Source organism: Protopterus annectens, chromosome 9.part0, assembly GCF_019279795.1.
Source record: "Protopterus annectens isolate FY-2018-M chromosome 9.part0, PAN1.0, whole genome shotgun sequence".
Taxonomy (NCBI): Eukaryota; Metazoa; Chordata; order Ceratodontiformes; family Protopteridae; genus Protopterus; species Protopterus annectens.
The window spans coordinates 820,930,076-820,954,528 of record NC_056743.1 but is presented as its reverse complement, the minus strand read 5'-3'; the positions used below and the strand labels follow the sequence as shown (position 1 = coordinate 820,954,528).

Genomic DNA, 24,453 nt, shown 5'->3' with positions numbered 1-24,453 from the left:
TTTTTTTCTAAAGTATAGATTAAATGACTCACTTAGCTAAAAATCCTAAGTGGAAAAGGCTAGGAGATAAAATGACACTATGCATACTTCAAAATAAAATAAAAAGTATTAATAGGGGGGAAAATGTTAGAAAAATGTGTATTTGAATACATGAGAAATGCTAGTTTAAAAGCAAAGTAGTATATAATGCATTTTATTCTATTAATCATATAACAGTAAGGATTAATTCATGTGTAAATGTAAGTAGTTTTGAAACTGCAGTGTGGCTTGAAGCAAAGCTGATCTTTGACCCTGGCAGAATGCTAGCTTAGCAAGTTTTAATGTTTATGCTTTTCACAAGTGATTATCTGCTGGGTCAGGAAATTAAATGTGTGAAATAATAAAATCTTCTGCTCTTTCCTGTTGGAATGATTTGGCCTTCTATATGTATTACTGAGATAGCACGCAGCTGTGTGAGAAAGTGTAACAGAAAACAAAGACGTGTATTAAAAGACTGAAGCTGCTATTGTATTCAAACTGATATAAAACCTTGAAAAAGTAACTTTACAGAAAGACATTATGTCTGACCAGCTAAATAGCAAGGCTGTATTGTATCTAGAGAAAAAGTTTTTTTTTAAATATACAGCATCAACAGCTTTATAAATAACAAACTGTAAGCTAAAAGTGATGTAAATGCCCTGTGACATATCACGTCAGTAAGGTGGGCATAGCTTAAATGTTAAACCTATATAAAATTGTGTGCTTCCTGTTTCATGTCAGACAAAATTCTGTACTTGTACGTTTTTTGCCTCCTGGTGTACACTAGTAAACTTCTTAACCTAAACCTCCTGTGTATTAAAATGTTATTTTATTTAACAGAAACTAAATGAAGGTATTCCTCTTAATGAGGTACACTTGAAAGGCATGTCTCTGCAAAAATTATTTCATAATTAAACAGTCTTTTTTCCCTCTTGGGTTGACATTTAGGTGATAATGGAAAACGCTGGATGCATTCGTGTGTTTGCATACTGTTTAGAATGTTATGGTTTCATACAGATTAGAGTGATAGTGATTTAAGCCTGTCCGCATAAGATAGGCAACCCCCTAAGCACACAGCCTTTGGTGACAGTCCTGGTTACTCAGGTTGACAACACTCTCACATTCGACCATCATGTGGCAGTGGTGGTCAGAAAAGCCTTTTACTTAGTTCATCTCATAAGTAAAGGGATTGCATCCAGAAAAAAGGAAGTTATTACCTCTCTGTACTCCTCCCTTATTAGACCTATAATTGAGTATAATGCCCCGTTTGGTATGTACCACTCCAAACATCTGCACCAACTGGAAAGGCCACAGAAATACCTCACAAAGAGAATCTATGGCCTCCATCACCAATCCTATGTGGACAGGCCTCTTAAATCACTATCACTCTACTCGAGATCATACAGATTGCTCAGAGGTGATCTGTGTCTTGCCTACAAGGCAATGTCAGACCCTGCCCTACTGGAGATGTTCCATATTCGTAAGTCTAACTCCTCACGCATTACCCGCTCGATAGGCATAAATCTAGTTTGTGACATCAACAAAATCTGCTGGAGAGACAGGTTTGTCTCCCAGGGGCTACCCCATCTCTGGAATAGACTTACCATACATGTCACAGTACCTCACTGACCCTCTTCAAACACAATCTTTATGAGAGGATGGGAAACCATAAATTTGTCCCAGGGGTTCCAGCTTTGTCCCTCATTGAAAGGTACTGACTGAGGTTTCTTTTTCTTTAGGGGGGATAAACTCTTGACTAGGCTTGTAAGGGTTCCAGGGCCATTAGCCTAGTAATCTCCTAGAATCCTATGATATGCCCACTTTGACAGCTGTTTGCCATACCTTTCAACTGTCCAGATTTTTACCTCATATGGTTGGTGTGTTCCTTTTAAAATTTGCAGATTTCTGGATTTTTGTGGCAAATCAGTGAGAAACAAATTCACTAAATAATGACAGGCATTTGAGTTTCCGGAATCATATCCTTCACAAAACGCATGGTAACACAAGACCTTTTATTCTTGCAATTTTCTAAGTTTATGAGAGCAGTATTTAAAATATGTCCTTATTTTGGAGGCTTTGCCCTCATTATTTTTGGCTCTATCCAGATTGTTTTTGTGCTAAGAAGTTGAGAGGTATGCTGCTCGCTGTTAACAAGATAAACCTTAACTTTTTTAAAATACAGTTTGTGATATGTCAGAACAAAACCCAGCAAACAAGTTTAAAGTTTAATCAAAAGCGATGCTGACTAATCCCTCACTTGAAAGGCTAACATAACCATTTCTATGGGTGTGATGGTGAGATCTTGATTTTGCCCAGTCTCTCATGTTTGATTTTTCTGCTGAACTACTCAGAATTACAGCTAAGTGAATGTCAGACAATATACACTGATTGCAAAACCTGTTGTAATATTGACTTTAAATGTCTGTGACCTTGCCTCTTATTTTTGCCCTGCCCCTCCTTAAATTCTTTATTTTCTCGAAATAACCAAGGCCCACAGTCCGTCTGTAATGTCAGACATTAGAGTTTAATACTTCTTAGTGTTTGTAAAATGCATAATGATGTTCTGTTAAACGTTTAAGTGGATTAAAAAACTTCCCAAGTGTTGTATTGTGTTGGTAGTGACCTAGGCAATATTGACATCTTCCTGTTTGAATGCAACTTACACTTGGTCCAGTGTTCTTTCTCCATTATCGTCATTTAGATTCATAGATTAGTACTAAGCTAACTGCCCTTGCGAGCCATTTTAAACTTAACCAATTATCTGTTGTGAGACTCAAACCCTGCACCTTGTGTTTGCAAGGCAAACACCTTAACCATTAGGCCACCCTCCCAAAAAAATATTTTAATTCCTCACCTTTTTTCACACATCCTAAACAATTCGAACACAAGAAAAGCCCGTTTTTACCTCATTAATAATAGCTAGTGTGTACTAAACTAAACGAACAAAAAACAGTCTATCTTCCCAGTAAATCATGCCGCCACCGTCTAAATAAGAAAACCCCACCCCTTTCATCTGACGTAATATTCTCAAGTCACGTGGTCAAACCATCCCTTATTCTTTTTCGTGTTGGTCCTTAGCAGCGGCGTTTCTCCATGTGACGTAACTTGTGTATTATGGTTTGCTCTCTTCGGGGGAAAACCAGATGGAGTTTTAGTCACATGTTTGTCTTCATTTCTGTCTCGCAGCAATTCTAGCCGTTGTTACTGGAGATCTGCGATCGCCATGTTGTCTATGTTTGAATTAGGAGGGAGCGGGAGAGGAATCCAACAATTGGTTCTGTTAACTTGAAAGTTGTAATCCTCAGGGATAAACAGAGCAAGCATTCCGAGCGGGAAACTCTGGAAGTCCCCGAGTGTACTTCGGCCAATGCAACAGACATAAGTGCTGCACCCTGTTGTTTGTTAGCCGCATCTTATCTTATGAGAAAGCATGTTAAGTAAATGGTATGAGTGGTTCCTTACCCTAAGGACCAACCGCAGTGGAACGGATAATGGCAATGATATAGGAGATCCAGCCCCTTCTGGTAACTCCGTTTTAGGAAGAAAACGTCCTAGAACCAGGTATGTTTCAAGACATAAAATGAAACCAGCAATGAAAAAGCTTGTCAGGCACATTTTGTAAGAGGAACTAGGGGGCGTGATTTGTATGGAAGATTCATAGCTACGTTGTTTTGTCGCGATAGAAAAATGTGCAATGAGTATGAGAGTCTAACCAGTTATTATGCTAATCTTTAACTTCCCGGCCGGTTTATGTCCAAGTCAGATTTTTACTTTAATAACTGTTGTAATTAAATTCCAAATAGTAATGTGTACCTTTGGTTTTAAGCCATATTATAAATTTCAGCCTTTCCTGACACGTTTTGTCAGTTTAAGGTTGTACACCCTGACTATGTCTTATTTAAATTTATTTTGCATTCCTTAAAGTTTGGAGTTTCCGAGTCTCTCATTACATTATTAGCCGAGAGTCAGTGATTGTAACTGGATTGTTACTGATACTTTATAATTACTTTTTGGAAGTACGGGCAAGGTTGAGTCGCTTTTTCTCTCTCTCTCAAGATAGCCGTAAGCACTCAGCAGTTCGGTAAAAGCTTGAGTTCGTTTTTGTTGTTAATATTGACCGGATATATTAGTAGCAACTGACTGCCACTAACGATAAGAAAGTTATATCCTTATGGTGCGGTAATTCAGATATAACGTAAGAAGTCCTGGATATTACTTGCAAATAAATATAAAAGCCACTCCTTCATTGCACACACCTCATTTCCCATTCCCCAAGGGGAAGCAATATCTGCAAGAGAAGCATTTTTGTGGGTTAGCCTCAGGAAGTTATACTAACAGGTGTAAAGAAAATGTTTTGCAGCAAGTAACCTCTTATAACCTGTCACATCCCATGCAACCTTTTAGATTTATCATATAAATCCCAATTCTATTTAGTTTAACAGTGACCAAGATAGATTTTACTGTAGAGTGGGTCTTTACCTCAGCTCCTAACCTTCTTTGGTACTTTCCCTGTTGCCCTTTGCAACCATCTTCCCGTTTTTTGAAGTTGGGACACCAGTCGTATATTTGTAGACAACAGTATAACTGGGTACATTTATTTGCTTTACAAAGAGATAGGACTTCTGTAACACTTTAAAGCAGTTTAAGTGGCATAACCTAAAACTTATCACTGGATAATGCAGATGCCATATTCAACGCCATATTTCTCTTCGCTCAACATTCACACCCCTATCATGAGTAAAAAAGTTACATCTAAACTTGTACATTGGTTATCCAGGAAAGCAAAAATGCTCGAGGCAAAGAGATCCTGAAAAGCTTGGTCAAAAAATAAATATCAACCAGTGCTTTACAGCACAATCAGCTTAGAAACCCAACCAAATAGAATGTAAGGGCAACAATACTTGTTACTTCAGACTTCAAGAAACCCGTCTGCATGATTCTAAACCTTTCTGCGCTTCAATAAAAAGAAAAACATCTTAATCCTCAACATCTTGTTCTGCCTCCTCACTCTAAGCAAAACTGATAGCTTAGTTACTCATTCTGGTTTGTATTTTATCAAATTGGCAGCCTCTCTAAATATGACACTACTCTTATCCTGCACGTCCCACCAGGAGCGGCCTTAGGTAAACTGGTACCCTAGGCAAAAGGGCTCCAGGGTGCCCCACCACACCACCAGGTGCCCCCATCCTAGTCTGCGTACACCAAATAAATACTGGAAGAGCGCCCCTACTAGAGTGGCGCCCTAGGTGGTTGCCTAGTTGGCCTATGCGTAAGGCCGGCTATGCGTTCCACCTTAAGTAAATAACTTTGGTACTGTGTTCATTACTGAACTTGTTCCCACTCGGCTCATAAAAATGTGTTTAATGTCCACCACCTTCCATCTGAATATCTAAAGTAGCTTATACCATATCAATTTTAGTTAACAGGCTATTTGGAGAAAATCATATTCCACCACTCTGGAAGAAATCCTATATTTTGGTCCTTCAGAAAGGCAGTATCTAAAGGCCTCTTTATCTGTATTTCAGTAGCAATCCTAACAACCTTATCCAAAATCTTGGAAAGATATATCCATATTCAACTTCTTAAACATCTCACAGAAAACTCATCTTATTTCTCCAAGTCACATGGCTTTCTCTCATACCATAGTATAACCACTGCCCTGTTGAACTCTGTTAATAATATAATTCTCAATAGAAATGAAGGCAACCTTTTCTCCTTACTCTTCCTTGACCTTTCCAGCACTTTTGATACTGTTTCACATCAAAAGCTGCTACAAAAACTGGCAGTAATGGAGAACACTAGGCTGAGAGTGTTTTTTCGTGACATTTGAAATGTTATGGCAGAAACGTTTTACACATGAGCGCTACTGTACTAACATTTTAAATCACAATTGCTGGTGTTCTCTGTTAATGCTAAGCGTCATACAGCATCATACCTCTCAACCAATTAGCACAAGAAATCTGGAGAAAGTCCAAAATAATGGGGTGCAAAGGCCCAAAAATAAGAACAAATTTTAAATATTGCTCTTATAAATGTAGAAAGTTACTAGAATAAAAGGTTTTGTTACCTTGCAATTGATAAAGGATGTGAAATCTGAAACTCCAATTTCTGTCATTTAGTGAATTTGATCCTCACTGATTTGACAGAAAACCATGGATTTTAAGAGGAACAGACCACAAATATGATGCGAAAATCTGGACAGTTGAAAGGTATGAACACTGGAACACTGATAGAGTTTCTTTCCTTAGTGGTTAAAAAGTTACAGCAACAGTATAGTTTGATGGTTAGGAGCTGCTGCCTAACATTCCTAAATAGCATCAATGGAGTGTTTTACTAACGGGAAAGATTATACATACTGATACAGCACTCGCGAGTTTTTCATGTCTATTGTAAAACCATTGTGGCTTACATTTATTCAGTTATTCCTTATTTGTTTATTTTTGTAGACATGGTCACTGTCATTATTAAAAGAAATACAGAGCATAGAGTGGTGGTCCCTGTCAACGCTGAATGTTAAGCACTTAAGAAAACATTCAAACTTCATTTATGTTCCGCGAAAAACGTTATTACATTACTAATTGCTTTTAATTGTGATGCTGGTTCTTTAATTTAAATGTTGCTATTAATACAAGTATGATTTATGACAATGGGGGGGAAACTGTTTCAGTGATATGTTTTTGGCAGATGTCTCAGATAATGCCATCTGCATTCTTAACCATGAATTATATGCAGTCTGTTTTCTGAATTAACAACCTAAGTAAAAGTGAAAACTTCTTGCACATCAACCAAAACGCATGTGTTTGTGCGATTTGACTGTATGTAAAATTTTATGGACAGGACAGTGAACAGTTAAACTACTGTCGGTGATAAGGGAGAGCACTGGACTAAACTTGACTCTCATTTGTATTCATAGACACAAACTGCACTCAGTTCAGTGTTTTCTATTACCACCCAAAAACTTTCCTCATACAGACAGTCTGTTGTCTGTCTAATGATTCCTAGTTGCCTAATCAATAGAGAACATGTAGTTAGGAAGGGAGAAAAATGTGATTTCCTTGTGGGACACCAACAAACAGATAAATGGATCTATATTTGTCTTGCTGTTTACCTTTCTCGTTAATGATCGCCAAAACATGACTCCATTGTCCAATATGCAGATGACTGTACTCCAGTATGTTCAGCCAGAAAAACTTTAAATGACCGCAACAACAAACACAAAAGAGAACTTCCCCACAGTAGGAACCTGGCTTCTTCTTGAGCCTAAAAAAATTAATTTTATTTACTAACAGCTTTCACATCTGAAATCTCAGTTCAAGATAACATCGACTAACAGTGCTGCCATTGAAATGGTTACCCAAACCAAGAGTCTAGGTGTATTTATTGATGACCAGCTCATATTTGCTCACCACATACAGAAAGAATAAAAAAAAATCATCAAAACTCTGTACAGGCCACCTAGGTTTAGCAGTACCTCTCAGAGATGAGGAAAACTTTCGGCACCACCTATTTGCTCCTGTCCTTCACGTCTCCTGTGCTAGTCAGCTTACAAAGCATTAAGTAGCTAGATTCACGGCAAATAATTGCTATAAAACTCCTCCCTATCTATCCCCAAAATAACCTGGACTAAACTTTCTCACTACAGCGCATTCCCACAACCCGTCACAGCCCATAATCTACTGAATAGACTTGAAAATTACCTTGTAATAACAAGTGTTGTTCATCTGCACTTACCAAAATCGTACCTTATGCTCTGGAGACAAACTGCAGCATATCCAAATCAAGCAGCACTGACAGTGACACTTTGTAGTCTACTTTTGTTGCAAAGCAATGGAACTCCTTTCAGTCTCTCTCAGACCAATTCATTGCTTCCAAACTTAACTAGGTGATGTTTAAGCTGATTTTTTTTTTAATACCTGTCTCTGCTCTGGTTCTTTTCCATGCTAAGCAGCATTAATTGTAATTTATGCCAAAAGCTGTACTATGGTATAACTCAGAATCCTCCTCTGGTTTTAAACTTGCTATTATTAGTTTGAACTCTGCGGTACCCCCACTCCTACCTTATTTTCTAGTCCCTTGTCTTACTCTTCTCAATATTTCTGTCTGATTCCAAATAGGTTCTGCGTCTCTGCTAACCATTCACTGTTGTATATCCATCAGCCTTTCAGTTCAGCACTTACTCTCACTTAAGACACTATGTTTACCTAGTACTGATCCCAGTAGCCATTTAGTGTTCTCGCATCTGGCTTCTTACCCATCTTATTAATGTTATCATTAAACTGTCTTTCACTTTGTACTATTAAAACTCATCATAACCATCACTCTTCTTTCACATTGTCAAGGGTAACACTAAACATTTGCCTCATATTGTATTTTTCTACTGTATTGCACTGTGTTGCATATTTTTCACTGTGCAGTTAAAAAAAATAGAGATGCATTTTTTTGTAATTATTTTTATTATTTAGATTGTATAATTATGCTCTTTACCTGTTCTGTAAAATGTTGGAGCTTTTCTCCCCGGGCCACCTCTGAAAATGGGTAACTTCAGCTCAGTTAGACTTTCCTGGTAAACAGAAACAAAAAAATGACACTGTGATGATGGTACTCTTATGTTAAGCAATTATGTCCAACAGGATGTTTGATGGACTGGCAGGTGTATTTCAAGGCAGCCGTGGGCTTTCACAGCATCGGAACATCCATTTTTTGTTTGGTCTGTGTAACATACACCCTAGAAGGCATTATTATACTTTGAAAATGGGTTACATGTGGCTGCATTTTAATTTGTTTTTATTCTGGTTTAACACATTTATTCATAAACACATAATGAAATTACATAGTGCACACTGCTCCTGCATGATGCATACTCTGAATGGCTCACAACCAGTGTTACTAAGTACTCCATGCATATATTAAATACTTTATCTAGCCTTAGAGTTAATTCACAAAATAAAGATTGTGAATAAGATAAAGACTGTGTCCCCCACCACGATCCTTGCAATACAGGTTGTATCTCGGTAGTTGCTGAATTATGACATCTTGGTTGCTTATCAGTAAAATTTTCCCCATTGCTTGTTTCATGTAGATTTAACCCATATACTCCAACACACAGAGACAACTCATGCAGACACACAACGGAAAATACACACAGATGCACAGTCATATGCAGGCATGCATCAGACTTGCAAATTTCATTAATTTTGTGATACCATGTGCATGAGTAGTGACACTGTGCAATCTCATTTGTTTGTGCACATGACATTTTCCCCTTTAAATCTGAGAGAGAGAAAAATTGGGGTTGACACCTTTTGGAAGACAAAAACCTGACTAAACCAAATACTTCTTCTGCACTCTTTGCCCAAGCCATTTCAGTAAGTAAATGTGCATTGCTTTATTTATTTTTAAGTTAACAGTCATGCTACCAACAGCGTTGAAGAAAAGTAGGTAATGCACTAAAAGCAAAAAGAGAGAGCGGTCCTTGCAGGCCTTTTAAAGCATAGCCAGTTTCTCTTTTGGTGATTGGATTAACCTATCTCATTTGGCATTAGATTGGCCTTACCCATCCCATGGTTTATATTTACATATATAAAATATTTTGGCTTAGTGAGGGGACCCACACATGAGCTAAAGCATTAGGAGCTGCCTCTGTCTTTCAACAGTAACAGGGGTCAGTCCTGGTGTAAAGTTTTTGTTTCCCATCCATAGAGTCAAGTTACACTTGAACATGGACAGGAGTAAGTTTTGTTTTACATGTTTTGCATATTCCAGAGCAGTGGTGTTCACTGCGAGATGTACATGTCCTTCCAAACCATTCTGTTGATGCTGCAGAAGAGGCTTAGAGCTTTAGACTTAGTATTTCTTATACCATGTGACTAGCTGATGTGGAGTACATCCATCAGTATTGGGTCGGAGGGTGTCTTGTACGCCAGGCACAATTAACCTCTAAGCAGTTTGTAGGATACTGCGTATAGTGGCAGGGCTTTGGGTTAGTTCATGCATATAGATGTATGCATGCTAAAAGATATTTAACAATATTCTCATAGCTCTGGCAATTTGTATGTTTTGTGAAACTGTTAAACTGAAAAAAATGCCTTGAGGAGGTAAGGGCAGAAATAAGAACAAATATATTCATGCACAATTTCCTGTGATGTGTACTTTTTTATAATTTTCTTTAATCCATTTTTTTTCATCTCTACAATATTATTTTTATTGAAAACAAAGGGTAACCTATTGGTGGATGATAACTGACTGCTCGAGCTTCAGTTGCCTGAGGTTCAACACATCAGTGAGCTGAGTTACCTCCACAGGAAACCACTGTCAGCAAGTTGTGCCAGTGCCTTTTGAGGGGAATGTTTTTCCCCTCTTCTTTGAGTTGGTGTGACCATGGAGTTGGTATATACAAGTTCAGGGGTGTGGGGGCATCAGGAAGTGCAGGGGGGCTTGCTGTCTTAACAAAAAAAAAAAAAAAATTAAAGGATTTTTTGGCGAATGCAGTTTGAGGGTTCTGAGCTTTAGTACATTTGCTTTTATCTACTTGTAGTGGAAGCAAAGGTAAAAGTGTGTAATTTTTATCACCGAGAACAAAAAGAGCTTCTGGGGGACAGGGCCATTATACAAAATTCGGACTGTTTGGGGTTTGAATACCTCTGCTAAGATGTAGCATGAAGTGGATTAATTTGCTCATTCTGTCTGCAGATAGTCTTTTCACACCTCCTAGGGCACTAAGTAAAACAAACATAAGATTTGTCTGGCACTGTAATTGAAATGCAAGTAGAAAATCAACAAACAGTAAGCGATATGGAAGAATATACTTGTGTGTTGGCTCAGCAAATAACTCAAAAAAACTTGGAGTTCTCAGCCAAAGTTTATATCTAATGTTGTAAATCTTTGTTCATTCATTACCATTAGGACCTTGGAACCGATAAGGCCATTTCCAAGCTCGCGCCATCCAAAAACTCTCAGCTAAGACCTATCCATAATGCCCCTCTCCTAGTTACTTCTGATCTAATTTGCCGTGTTCCTAGTCAGACGTGCTAGCCATCTCTCTCAAAGCTAAGTAGAAAATTGTTAATTTTAAGACAAGTTTATTCGGCTCCAAAACTTGAATAGCTGCCAAGGACAAGATACTTCCACTCCGGTGCATACTGTCTCAGTTTCGACAGCAGTGTTTTCCCTGTCGGCACCGTCCACCCTTGCTGCATCAGCTCCGGTGGAACTGATGGTCTTCCGAAGCAGTGCTTGGACCATCCTTACCTTGGTACCTAGCACGGCACCTATTTTCTCGCTGGTGCCGTCTATGTCCATGGCGGCTTCCAGTTCTCTCAGAGCTCCTCACGGTGACGTGTGACCCCGGTTCTGAGGTTGCCCCTCCCGGTTCCGGACTCCCATTTCTCCTTGGGTGGGCCTGCTGTACAGGAAGTGGACTCGCAGTCAGCACCAATGGCATCAGTATCAGAACCCTGCCCTAGCATGCACCTCTCCCAACCCTCTATTTCAGGACCCCGGGTACGGGAGTCACAAGAACCCTCTTTGAAGGGAACTCCTTCTTGGGAGTCGTCCTCAGAAGATCCGACTTGGGAGCCACCCCAGAAGAAACTGTGCAAGAGGAAGCACCTAGATTCCTCCAGTGAATCAATCACCGAAGACACTGATTGTGATGAGGGGGAAGGGTCCCCATGGTCTTCCCAGACGACATCTCATTCTGAGACATTCTCAAAATCCTCAAGCAGCGGGGAGACTGAAAGTCCTATAACCCTTCTTCTGAGGAATCTGTGTTCCTGCAGGCCTTCCGTGCCCAGTCATCTACTTCCTGGGTAACTCCACCGGCAGATGACCTTGTTAAAATTATTGTGCAGCATGTCTGAAAGGGCCCCGACAATGTAGAACCTGTCCCTCAGAGTCCAGACAAAAATCTACACCTGAAGACCAGCCCCACTGGTCCTAGCAGTTGACAGTTGATTCTATGGTCATGGCGGAAGCTACCAAGAGGGAACTGGCAGAAGATAGTTCCACTGTCCATCCTCCAAACAGAGTCCTGGACCATGGACAGACTAGGGAAACGGCCCTATGCTTCAGCGACATTCGCCATTCAGTAGCTGTTCTATCTGGCACACTTTTTACTCACCTCCAGAGAGACCTAATTTCCGAAATGTCTCCCTCTTTGGTGGGGTACTGCCTGATGAGGTGCGTGATACTGTCGTCTTGTAGCTAGCTACCCATGAATCTATCTTGAACTCCTCGATTCGTTTGATATCTCACTGCACCGAGGGGGCAGCTCGAGCTGCCGCATCAGGCGTTGTCATGAGACATAATGCTTGGATGCGGTTGTGTGACTTCGCAGACCCATGTAAATCTTCCTTCTTCAATGCACCTGTCGACGAATCTGCACTTTTTGGACCCAAAGTACGAGTCTCACTTATACATAGTGAGAAAGACGGAAAGACCTTGTCTGCTGTGGGCATACGCCTTTTCAACCCCCAGAGGTTCTACTCCGGGAACCACAAGGGAAAAAATGTGGTTCAAGAAATCCCAAGGATCTTTTCGTGACACTCGTGGTGAACAATCCCCCCACCCAGGGCAGAGGGGGCAACTCGTATGGAAGACGCCCCTTTTGGGGTAGAGGGGGTCTGTGTAACCAGGGCACTAGAGATTCTTTCTCCAGCAGACCCTACCAGAGCTCCTGAGCAGCGGCCCGATTTGCTTTCCTGTGGAAGCAGTCGGGGGTCGTTTTTCTCTGCATCTACCAGCCTGGCAACTTATTACTACCGATGTTTGTTTGGGTGCAGAGAATTATATCCAGAGGCTACCAGATACCATTCTGTTTAACTCCCATCCCCGATGTACCACCCAATCAGAGGGAATTAACATCCTTAGAAATAGAAAAGCTGCTAAGGAAAAGAGTGATCCAACCAGTACCACCAGACCAGACAGGATCCAGGTTTTACTCGAGGTTCTTTTTAGTGCCAAAAAAGACAGGACTGGAGACCAATCCTGGATCTCAGCCTATTGAACAAATTTATCAAACTTCAAAATTTCCTGATGGTCATGATACAGTCCATTCTTCCCTTCCCAGGGAGGGATAACTGGAGGTGCTCTATAGACCTTCCAGGACACGTACTACCACATAAAGATGGATCACTGCTCCCAGAGGTTTCTCCGCTCCCGGCTGGGAGCCAGTCACTACGAGTTCAGGGCACTGCCATTCGGTCTCTTAACAGCCCCCTGAGTGTCTGGAAGTTGTGGTAGCTCATCTTCAACTACAAGGATTTCAGGTGTTTATCTAGACGATTGGCTGCTTACCGCTCTGACCAGGAATCTTCTTACACTCAAGGTCTCGCTCTCCGCTTGGGGATTACAATCAACAAGGACAAATCTCAATGTCTCCAATGAAGACACTTGAATTCATTGGAGCAGTCTTTGACATAACATCCTGTCAAGCTTCTCTTCCCCCTTCACAGGTTTTCAAACATAACACACCAAATCCAAGACCACCTTCTCAGACCTATGTATCAGCATGTCTTGTACTGCAACTCTTAGACTCCATGGCGGCTAATATTACGTTGGTACCATTGGCGAGACTGCACATGAGAATCCTACAGTGGCTCCTTGCACAATGGTCGTTGCTAATTTATCCACTCGACCACATGTTATGTCTTTCAAATCATTGCAAGGAAGAAATGTTATGTTGGATAAACCCAAAAACGAATCTTTGGTGTCGACTGTTCTGTCTTCCCAGCCCACGGCCACAGTGACCACAGACGCTTCCCTGTTAGGGTGGGGGGCATTTCCAGGGAAAGACTGTCCAAGGCACCTGGTCCCCCATGGAGGCCAATTTGCACATAATGTCCTGGAATTGAGGGAAGTTCTCCTAGCACTGCAAGCATTCCATGCATCCCTATCCTCTGGGACCATTGCAATTCAGTCAGACAGCATGTCCGTCATCTGGTATATCAACAAGCAAGGCGGAACCAGATCTTGCCCCCTGTGTCAGGAAGTCATGAGGATTTGGCACTGGGTGATAGCTTCCAACCGCTTCCTTATAGCAACACACATTCCCAGGAGTTCCAACCTTATTGCGGACAATCTGAGCAGGGACATCCTGATGCCTCACGAGTGGTCCGTCAACCCTGTAACAGTGTAACAGTGTATCAGGTCTTCCAACGCTGGGGCAAGCCTTGCTGTGACCTGTTTGCTTCCCCCTAAACTACAAATATTGATGCTACTTTGCCCTGATCCCTCCTCAGGGGGAACCACAGAGGGATGCTTTAACGCACGATTGGCCACCAGGTCTTCCCTATGTCCTCATCTGATTCACAGTCTGTGGATCCTGGATCATTCCCAAGACCTGTTATCTCATCCCCGGGGACTGATTCATCCGAACCTGCAGAGTATCAAGCTCACAGTTTGGTTCCTTCACTTCCAGTGATTGCCAGGCTGCCTGACATCCCATCTCCTGTTCGTGAAATTCTTCTGGCTTCACACAAACCTTCCACTAGGAAAGTTTATTCTAGTAAATGGACTAGGTTCTCTATTTGGGCCAAAGATCAGAATGTAGACCATTTCTCTATGCCTATTCAAAAGATCCTACAATACCTGACTACTGTTTTGAATGCAGGAGCCTCAGCTTCTATGATCACTGTACATTTAGCAGCTGTCACCAGTTTTCATAATGATCTTGATAATTCTTCAGTTATGTCACACCGCCTGTGCAAGACCTTTTTGAAAGGAGTATTACATGTTAAACCTCTGGTCAAGTCTCCGTTAGAATCCTGGGACTTGACTTTGGTACTTCAGTCTCTCACAGGTTCTCCTTTTGATTTACGTGATTTGCAGTTTTTGTCATGGAAATCCTTACTTCTAGTAACACTTACCTCATTGGGATGAGTATCTGAGCTGCAGGGTTTGAGTGTCGAGTCCTTACTTGATCTTCCACACGGATAGGGTGTCCCTTCATACTGACCCTTCTTTCTTGCCCAAGGTTATTCTTGGTGTTTCCATTAACCAATATATTGCCCTGCCGTTTTTCTTCACTCAGTATTCTAACAGAGGGGAGTACCTTTTGCACACCCTTGATGTGCATCAGCAGCTTAGTTGTTATTTGGACAGGACTAAATCTTTCAGGAAAACAGATAAATTGTTTGTGGCCTTTGCAGGACTCAAATTGGGCTTTATCCTCCTGGATTAGAAACATCATTACCATTTGTCTACCAACAGAATAAGCTGTCCTTACCTTCCAGAATAAAGGCTCATTCTACCAGATCTATGGCATTTAATTCCAGAGCCTCTATGGATGATATCTGCATAGCAGTCACTTGGGCAAGACCTCATACCTTTATATCTCATTACAAATTGGATTTGGCCTCCAGAGGACGAGCATCTTTTTGGTTCTATGGTGCTCTGGAATATCCTTCCTTAGGGCCACCCAGGACTCAAATAGCTGGGGACTTGGTCCTAATGGTAATGAATAAACAAAGATTTACAACATCAGATAAAGAAGTTATGTCTTACCATAACGGTCCATTTGTGTTCTAGATCTTTGTTCATTCATTACTTCCCGCCGTTCTTCCCCCTGCCTGGACTCCTGGTGGACTTTAGGAAGTCCTGGTTAGGGTATTTGCTTAGATAGAGCCTCCTACTTTTTTTTCTATTCCTACATCTATTATCTACAGGCAGGCAAACTCGATCTGAAGTAACTAGGAGAGGGGCATTATGGGTAGGTCTTAGCTGAGAGTTTTTGTCTGGAGTGAGCTTGAAAATGGCCATATCGGTTCCGAGGACGGAACCAAGGTCCTAATGGTAATGAATGAACAATGATCTACAGCACAGATGGAACGTTATGGTAAGACATAACTTCTTTTTTCTGTCTTGTCAGGAATCAGCACTCTGCAGAAGCCTTTTGACATCACAGAAGGATCAGGACAGGAACATAAGCCACAGAGGCAACCTGAACCGACAGAGAGTTCTACAGGATGAATTACAGGACTACCAGGACAACTGGGACCACAGACAATCCAGCTACCAGGAGGAGCAGCACTTTTACAGGGGCCAGTTTCTTCAGGAAGACCAATATCGACAGCACAGACATCAACCACCACACCAATACCAAAGCCAGCACCAGTACCAGAACAAGAACGACGACCACCACCAGAGCTTGTCCCTTTTACCAGGTTCCCCCCACCACAGCCACAGCGAGGAATACTACTACAACCCACCAAGATTCCAGAAAGCAGAGGAGGAATTCCAGAGGTCTCAGACTTTATCCACGAACCCCCAGGGAGACAGGAGAACCAGACAGTGGACAGGGGAGGGGGAAATACAATACCTGGGCAATCCCGACTGGAACCCTGACTACAACCCAGGTCCCAGGCTCAGATGAAGGAACCAGCCACAATAACAGGTGCTCCACTTATCTGGAACCGCTGTGTTAAAGCACTGACTGAAGATGAAAAAAGCATGTTGTCCAAAGGACAGACTTTTGTACCAAGCTGCAGGAGTGAGGTTGCTCAGTTACTGATAGACCTTAAAATGTTTGTGAGGAAGCTCAACTTAAGGGTACAATTTCATGGCAAAATTAATGACATTGAAAATAAGCCTATTGATGAAACTATAAAAAGGCCTAGCAGTTGTCCACCACTACATCAAACATTAGCTGCTTTCGAAGTGAAACATGCGATGAATATCAGGAAACTATTAAAAAAAAAAAACCTCCTAAGAAAAAACTTAACACAGGGAGAAAGAAAAGCATTGATCGAGCTAGGCAATGATAAATATAGGCGTGTAAAGAAGGCAGACAAGGGTGGAGGTATACGTGTGACTGATACCAGTAGCTACAACCAAAAGATAGAGAACATGCTGGAAGATAACAGATTTTATGGGTTATTTACCATGGATGACATAAAAAGAGCATATGATTTATGGAACACTGTCACCACATTATGGGAAGAAAAACTTATTACTGAAAATCTTTATCATTATCTATGAAGTCCATGCCCACATTTACCTTACTTTTTTGTAATACCAAAGCCACACAAGTACAAAGAAGACCCACCTTATAGACAGGTGGTAGCAAGTGGATGTTCCCTTACTGAAGCCACAGACATTTACCTTGATTACTTGCTGAAATCTTAAGCAGAAAAGAATGTCATACATAAGAGAATCAATGGATTTTTTGAGGAAAATAAAAAACATTACAGTGGAAGCTGACAGTATTTTATTAACTATTGATGTGGAATCCTTGTACACAGTGCTTCCTCAGAATTATTGTATAACAGCAGCTATGGAGTCTTAAGAAACATAATCAAGGTACACAGGTACAACTGCAAAAGTTAATCAAGCTCATTAATCTTGTACTGGACTTCAGTTTCTTAACTTTCAATGGCAAACACTACAAACAAAAAACTGTTATAGCAATGGGAGCTGCCATGGCTTCCAGCATAGCTAGTGGGAGGAGGACTTTGTCTTAAGCAACACAGACTACATGCAGCATATCACATGCTATTTACATTTTCTTGATGACATCTTTATTGTGTGGGAAGATGACGCCTTGCAACTTGGAGATTTTATCACATCTCAGTCAAACAACCCCCTTCCTGAAGTTTACCTCTTCCCATAGCTATACTTCAACCACTTTCTTAGATATGCAGATTTCCAAGGACGCCAACAATAACAGAATCACCACTGATCTATTCAGAAAACCAACAAGGGTTAACTTATTACTCCACAGTAAAAGTCTACATCCTACAAAAAACAAGTATAATGTAGTGAAGTCCCAGGGCTATAGATTAGCTAGAATTACCACAGAGATGGAACCATTTTTGAGAAATCTGAACAACTTAGCGAATGATTTTCTAGTGAGAAGTTATGAAAGTCAGATGTTAAAAAAAAAACATCTTGGAACCCATTATAGAACTGAAAAGGACTGAAGTACCTTCACTCAACCTCCCCAATAGGAGAATGTTAAGAAATTCCACAGAGAATAACAAATGCCAAAATAGCTGCATCCTAACATATGCTTTGGATTATCACAGTATCAAAAATGTTATTGAAAATTGGGCCATTGTCACAGGAAACCTTTTTCTGATTAACATCTTGGGTGAAGTCCCGTCCTTTGTTTATAGGAAGGACAGGAACATTTAGAAGTTTTGTTGAATTTAAACCTAGACCATATGAGAGACACTAAAAGATGTGAAGCTAATTGTGCATTTTGTATATTTATACAGCAAGGTGATAGTTTTTATTGCGCTTATTTAAAGAAAATCATTAAGACCAGTATAGGGGGTGACTGTAACACTACAAAAGTAATTTGCAGGACACAGTACAATGAATGTGATGCATTCTATGTGGGCAAGACTGTAAATAAACTTGAGGGTAGGATTTCATGTCATCTGTTAGAAATCCGCTCTGGATGTAAAAATAATGAACTAACCAAACACCTTTCTCTTCATAAAATTCACATGTTTTAAGTTTCAGATCCTGGATCACATAGACATGGTGATCTTGAAGGAGACATCCCGAATATTCTGGAGAAACATGAACTCGTGGCAATTAAAGCTGAACTCTTTTAGGAAGCCTGGACTAAACTACTACTATTCAATTAAAAGTGTACTGGAACTTAGAAAATTGCCACATTGTTTACATGACTTATTTTATTTTATTCTACCAGTTGGTTTTAAATACCATGTTAAATCAGTTTTAATATAAGTGTCTATTTTGTTTCCATCATCATACATTTTTTCTTATTTTTTTCTTTTTCTTGTTGCACTTTATTCAAAATGATGTGTAATAATACTTATTAATTATACAATAATATCTTTATAGATAGGTTTTAGGGTTCTTGTACACAGACCTGAAGAAGTCTAGAAGCATAAAAACAATCTTTAACAAGTTATGAAAATAGAATATGATTTTTACAATTGATTTTTTTACATGCAAGTGTATATGTATATATTTATATATATTTTTTGAGTGCCAAATGGACTAAGGTTGATATGTTTCCAGCCATGTAGTGTATTGCTGTGGATAAAATCACATACTTAATTAATCTGGTTAAATAAGAGGTTACATAATTATAAATTTTATTTACAGTACATAAGGGTTATATTATGATGACAGCTACTAAGTAGGGCAGGACCAGCTGGAATGTCACACTGATGAGGGAGGGGATGTGTATTTAACATATGTACCAATAACGCTTTGTTTTACAGCACAATAAACCACTCCCTTACCTGTTAAGTGTGTGTGTCATATATGTGTATATGTGTGTATATATATATATATATATATATATATATATATATATATATATATATATAATTTAGAAAGCTTGTGAGGAAACTATTACTCTGTTAATTTTGTTTTAATTGGATCACTTGTCTGTGTACTTAATAAAGGATTTTCGACTGGAAACAGACTGTCTTGCTTGGATTACTTTCAAATACTTTAATTCTGTACAATATTTCTTATTTTATTTTTATATATATATATATATATATATATATATATATATATATATATATATATATGTGTGTGTGTATATATATATGTGTATATATATATATATATATATATATATATATATATATATATATATATGTATATATGTGTATATATATATATATATATATATATATATATATATATATATATATATAATTTTAAAAAAAAATTTTTTCAACTTGAGACGAGTTTAAGTTCGCTACTTCTGCTACTATTATCTGATCTGATTAATTTACAGTGATTAACTAGAGATATACGGACTGAAAATCTTCCACACAGAAAAGTTTCTTACACTGTTTTGAATTTTATGGCGGGGAAACCCACTGTTAATTGAAATCCTAGGGAATGATTACACTGTCTTTTTGTGTAGTTTTATATGCCAGACTTGTAAATCCACTTGTTCTCTAATTTTTTTGTAGTGTATGGAGTACTGTGATTATTTTCCAATAATGGTTAAAGAACATCTTAGTTCAGTACTACTCTAGTACGAGACTTGACCTTAATAATGCTTTGAAGAGTGCTTAACAATTTTTAAGCACTCCCCATGTGCCATTAAGATCACGTCTTTCACTGAAAGCTGACAGAGCTGACTAGTAAACAGTAGCAGAACATGAAGCAGCTAAGTGTCATCTTCCATTTCTGCTTGCAGTGTGCTGCATTACAGCCATTATTTTGATTCAACTGCTTCCTTTAGACAGGGAATACATAAGGACATGAACCACTTCCCCACTTTCCCCTTTATCAGCAAAACACAGCATTTTTAAATGTTACTTTTGTATAACTAGTAGTATATGTAGCAGGTAAATCTGCATGCACTACAAAGAGTTATGATCTGATCTCGATCATAATGTGTATGTTGTGTTTGCAACATGGATGCTGAGATCCACCTCTCAAGCTTCGCTGTTGAGGTGAATTTCTTGGCATCCATGTCGCAAACACACAATATATGTGTTACGATTGGAAACCTGATTATAATCCTCTATGTTGCGCTTTGCTTCACTGGCGTGCCAGTGTTTATCTTGCAGCTCATATGGTGTACTGGAGGTGACAGACGTTTTATAGCCTGCTCATTTTGGAGTAGCATTGCCACAAGAAACTTGTGAACTGAAAATGATGGGAAGAATATCTTTTGCTGATGCTTGGATTTAGATGGCACACTTGATATTGCTCCCCAGCTCTCCCTCTATTTTAGTATTCCTCTTTAGCATTGTGAGTGACCAGTATGTGTTATTTTAAGCCTGTTTTCTAACATACTAAAACTAAACTAAAACTGCTAACTCAAGTACTATAATTATTGTGGTAAGTGTGCTGTGCCTTCGTGCATAATTTGAAACAATCTTCATATATTTTGACTGTTTTTACATAACATTGAGTAGTACATTTTCAGTAGCGGTAAAGTTTAAGTAATAAGGTCAATACCTATACAAAGGTCTGCAGTTCCAAGTGGTTAAACTTGTTTACCTGCAGCTGAAGAAAAAATGGGTTTGTTCACTCTAGCCTACCTTGTGAACAGCAAACCATTTTTTTTGGGTGGGGAGTATGTGTAAAGGGCTGGGGCATCCATATGTAGTAGAAAGTAAAGGGTCATCCTGAGTGCATTTCAGTGGATGAATTTATCTTAGGATGGTGAAAAATAATATTTTGCTAGTAAGTAATTAAGGTTTCTCAAGTGTGTTGTACATAGATTTGTTTACTGATCATAACATGTATCTGTATATACTTGTGCAGTATGCTATGCTACACTAGCTCTGGCATCTTTATTACTGAAGATATGACAAAACAATTTAATTCTGAATGTGTTTTTGAGGAATGTTCAGGGGTTCAGAAGTTACGCTTTTCAAGCTGTAGACTGGGGCTCCTTCCCACAGGTGTAGATCTGTAACTCGGCTGCAGCTTAATACACTGTATATTGTTGTATGTATACTGCCTTTGCATTATTATTCATATCGTATAGCTCATTTGTTTAGGTTTTGTGCACCAGGATGTTGGCTTGTTTCACTTCTGCAGCCCTAGTTTGCCTGTGAACTGAGTTGGTCTTTTCTCTGTGTGTGTTTCTGTGTACATGGTCCTACAAAGTGTTTAGTTTGTATGTGAATATCGTCCACTGTCAGGAACATTTTTGTAATTTTAAATGTCATTCTGCTACAGAAGGTCACATTACAAAAAAGGGTACTTGCGTATTTTCGCAACCAGATTTTTGCGCCAACAGCGGTTGTTTCCAAGTCAGTAAAGATATTGGTAAATATGCTTGAAATGGAATACAGTGTGTTTTCTTTAACAAAACAGGTTTGTTTTCCGGAGGGCTATCAACACAAAGTACACAACATACTGTTGCTTCTTCGTGCTCTTTACTGGCAACATGTCACTTCATGCAAGGCTGCCCACTGAACGTTATTTGTCAGCTAATGGTGTGAAATAGCCATACATATAGTTGCGAATCACAGTTGGGAGTGTGGAAGTTAGTGTAAGCCTTACTGGGTACAAGTGATTTTGTCTGAAATTTCAGAAGGTAAATAAGCTTGAAAATCTGATTCCTGCTTTGTGACATACTGTCCTCATCCCCATGTCATACTTTACATCCTCAAAGATGACATCCTCCTTTTAAAATACTCTCCCTTGTTTGAGTTTCCCTTCTGGGTGCGTAATGGCTTTCAAAAATGACAACAATCGACTGTCCCAGCTCTGCGAAAAGTAACTCATTCACCGTGTCACAACCTTTTATTTTGGTGTCTCCTATTGTGTATGTCTGCCTGTGTCTGTCAGTAGCCCCTGTCATCTGTTCTTCATATGTCTTTGCAGCTACTGTGAAGTGCCCAACCAAGAAACTGCGGTAAAACATGACCGGCATAGAATCTGGTTGTGAGAATTCGTATCGGCAACACCTTCACTAAAACATTAATTTTTCAATTTTTGAAGTTATAACCCTGCCTAAACAAACTTCAGTATAAAAGAAAACAGTGTCTGTTTGGTTTTCTTTGTATTTTCAGTACCATGTAGACATTGAAAAGCAAACGGTATTCTCGCAAAAATCTGGTTGCGATAATACGCAAGTACCCAAAAAAGATATAGAATGCCGTTTGTCATGAAAAGTGACAGAAAACACATCTGTCAGCAATACCTATACATCACACAACTTTCTGGTATAGTTTGTTTATTTGACATTTGTTAATTGGGTTGGTCTAACTGAGCCAGTGGCCCATTTTCAGTGGATACCCGAGGAGAAAAGCTCCAGAGATTTTAGAGATACATGTCACAGTTAACAGTTAAAATAAAGTGGTAACAAAGTTATTGGGTATTTATTTGTGCAGAAAAAAAGAAAACAAAATACAAAACAGAAAATAGATAATTGTTGTAATGTCAGGAAGGTGTGTTTTTTTTTTTTTTTTTTTTTTTTTTTCCCAGCAAGCAGGTAAATAATAATGATTCATAGCCAAAAAGTTAAGGTAGAGCTAGGCATGAAATGCGTCTGTGTGATATAGTCTCCTAGCTAATTGAGTTATTGACCTGAGGAAAGTGAATAGTAGGTGTGGGGGGGGGGGTGAAAGGGTGTAGAGTATTAGGTAGGGTCATGACAGGGGCAAGACTTTGATAAGTATGTGTAGTGAAATCAGTAATACACATAAATCACACCACTGTTTTGGTGCATAAAGCAGAAGTCATAAACTGACCTTAAAAGACAGTTATAGGATTGGTTGTCATCCCTTCATTCTCCTTTACCAACGTTATCCATTTTAGGGTTGTGAAGGTGACAGGGCCCATCTTGTTACTCATTAGCTACAAAGCAGATAACACAATTGTGTCCTCTTTTAAGATTAGTTTATTAAACATGCCCTCACACATACATCATGCATGCCTGAAGACAGTCTGGAGGATCACCAGTTTACTGTGACATGTCTTTGTGATAAGGGAGGAAATTGGAGCACCCAAGTAGACTCCTTGGACATGCTGTGGGGAAAATGCAAGTTGTGTATAGCAGGCACTCCAGCAGAAAATCAAACTGGAAACACAGAGACAACAGTATTAACCACTGTGTAATTGTGCTGCCACGATCATTCATATACATTAAATATTTGGCTGCTCCTGCTAGCACCGTGTCATACGGGTATAAAGCCCCGACTAAAGCACAGGTGTGACACCATGAAGGGGAAGAAGGAGCAGCCTGTGCATGGTCAGACAATGTGGTTGCATCTCCCTGAGTCTGGGGAAAACCACTGCAAAAGTGCTCCTACAGGATGGACTGGGCAGTTGGTTGATATCCACCCCTTCCAGAAGTGAGGGATGGTTTGGCAAGGTTTGCTGAGTGCATATGCCACCCACTGAGACATTAGTGAGGCATATATGGAGGTAAGAGGGTTTAAAGCAGAACTACCCCTCCCCCACAGCAGGGATGCTTTGATCTCTTCACTGCCCCATACCATGGGTTGGAATAAGTTTGGGTGCAATCAGGAGAGCCCAGTAGACCTGGTGAGTAGGTGGAAGCAGCTGATGGTAAGTTGAAGACTGTAGTGGCAGCAAAGTTAGTATATAGTTGTCTGCTGTGAGTCTCATTTCACACAGAGATGAAAAGAGATGTTTACTACCTTTATGTGAGAAAGTGGATAATGTTTTGTTGACCTTTACTTCCAGCTGTATCAGGGAATTATTTAGCATGCTACAAAGATGTGGCAGAAAGTTATTTAATAATGCACACATTAATCTATTACTATAGTCTTTCGGCTTTTCCCGGTTAGGGGTCACCACAGCAGAACTCCGGTCCGCTAATGATTGGCAGTGAATTTTTATGGTGCCCAGTTGCCAGCCTGATGCCCAACCTTCAAAGAAGGCACACCCATTCATGCACTCACCTACCTGCATGTCTTTAGATGTCACTCGACCATGGGGAGGACATGCAGACTCCACACCCAAAAAAAGGGCTCTGCCCCCAAAGAATTTTTTTGGGGAAAAAAA

At 39.7% G+C, this 24,453-nt stretch overlaps 1 protein-coding gene across 1 annotated transcript in view; it reads left to right on the top strand.

Annotated features, from left to right (window-relative positions):
- Positions 1-3,063: 3,063 nt before the first annotated feature.
- Positions 3,064-24,453, top strand: part of LOC122811561 (sentrin-specific protease 1-like) — a gene marked incomplete in the record, with an annotated part of 1,729,916 nt that continues 1,708,526 nt past the window's right edge. The window contains 1 exon segment of the mRNA XM_044083479.1: positions 3,064-3,579. Within this exon segment, the coding sequence (XP_043939414.1) occupies positions 3,449-3,579 (131 nt within the window).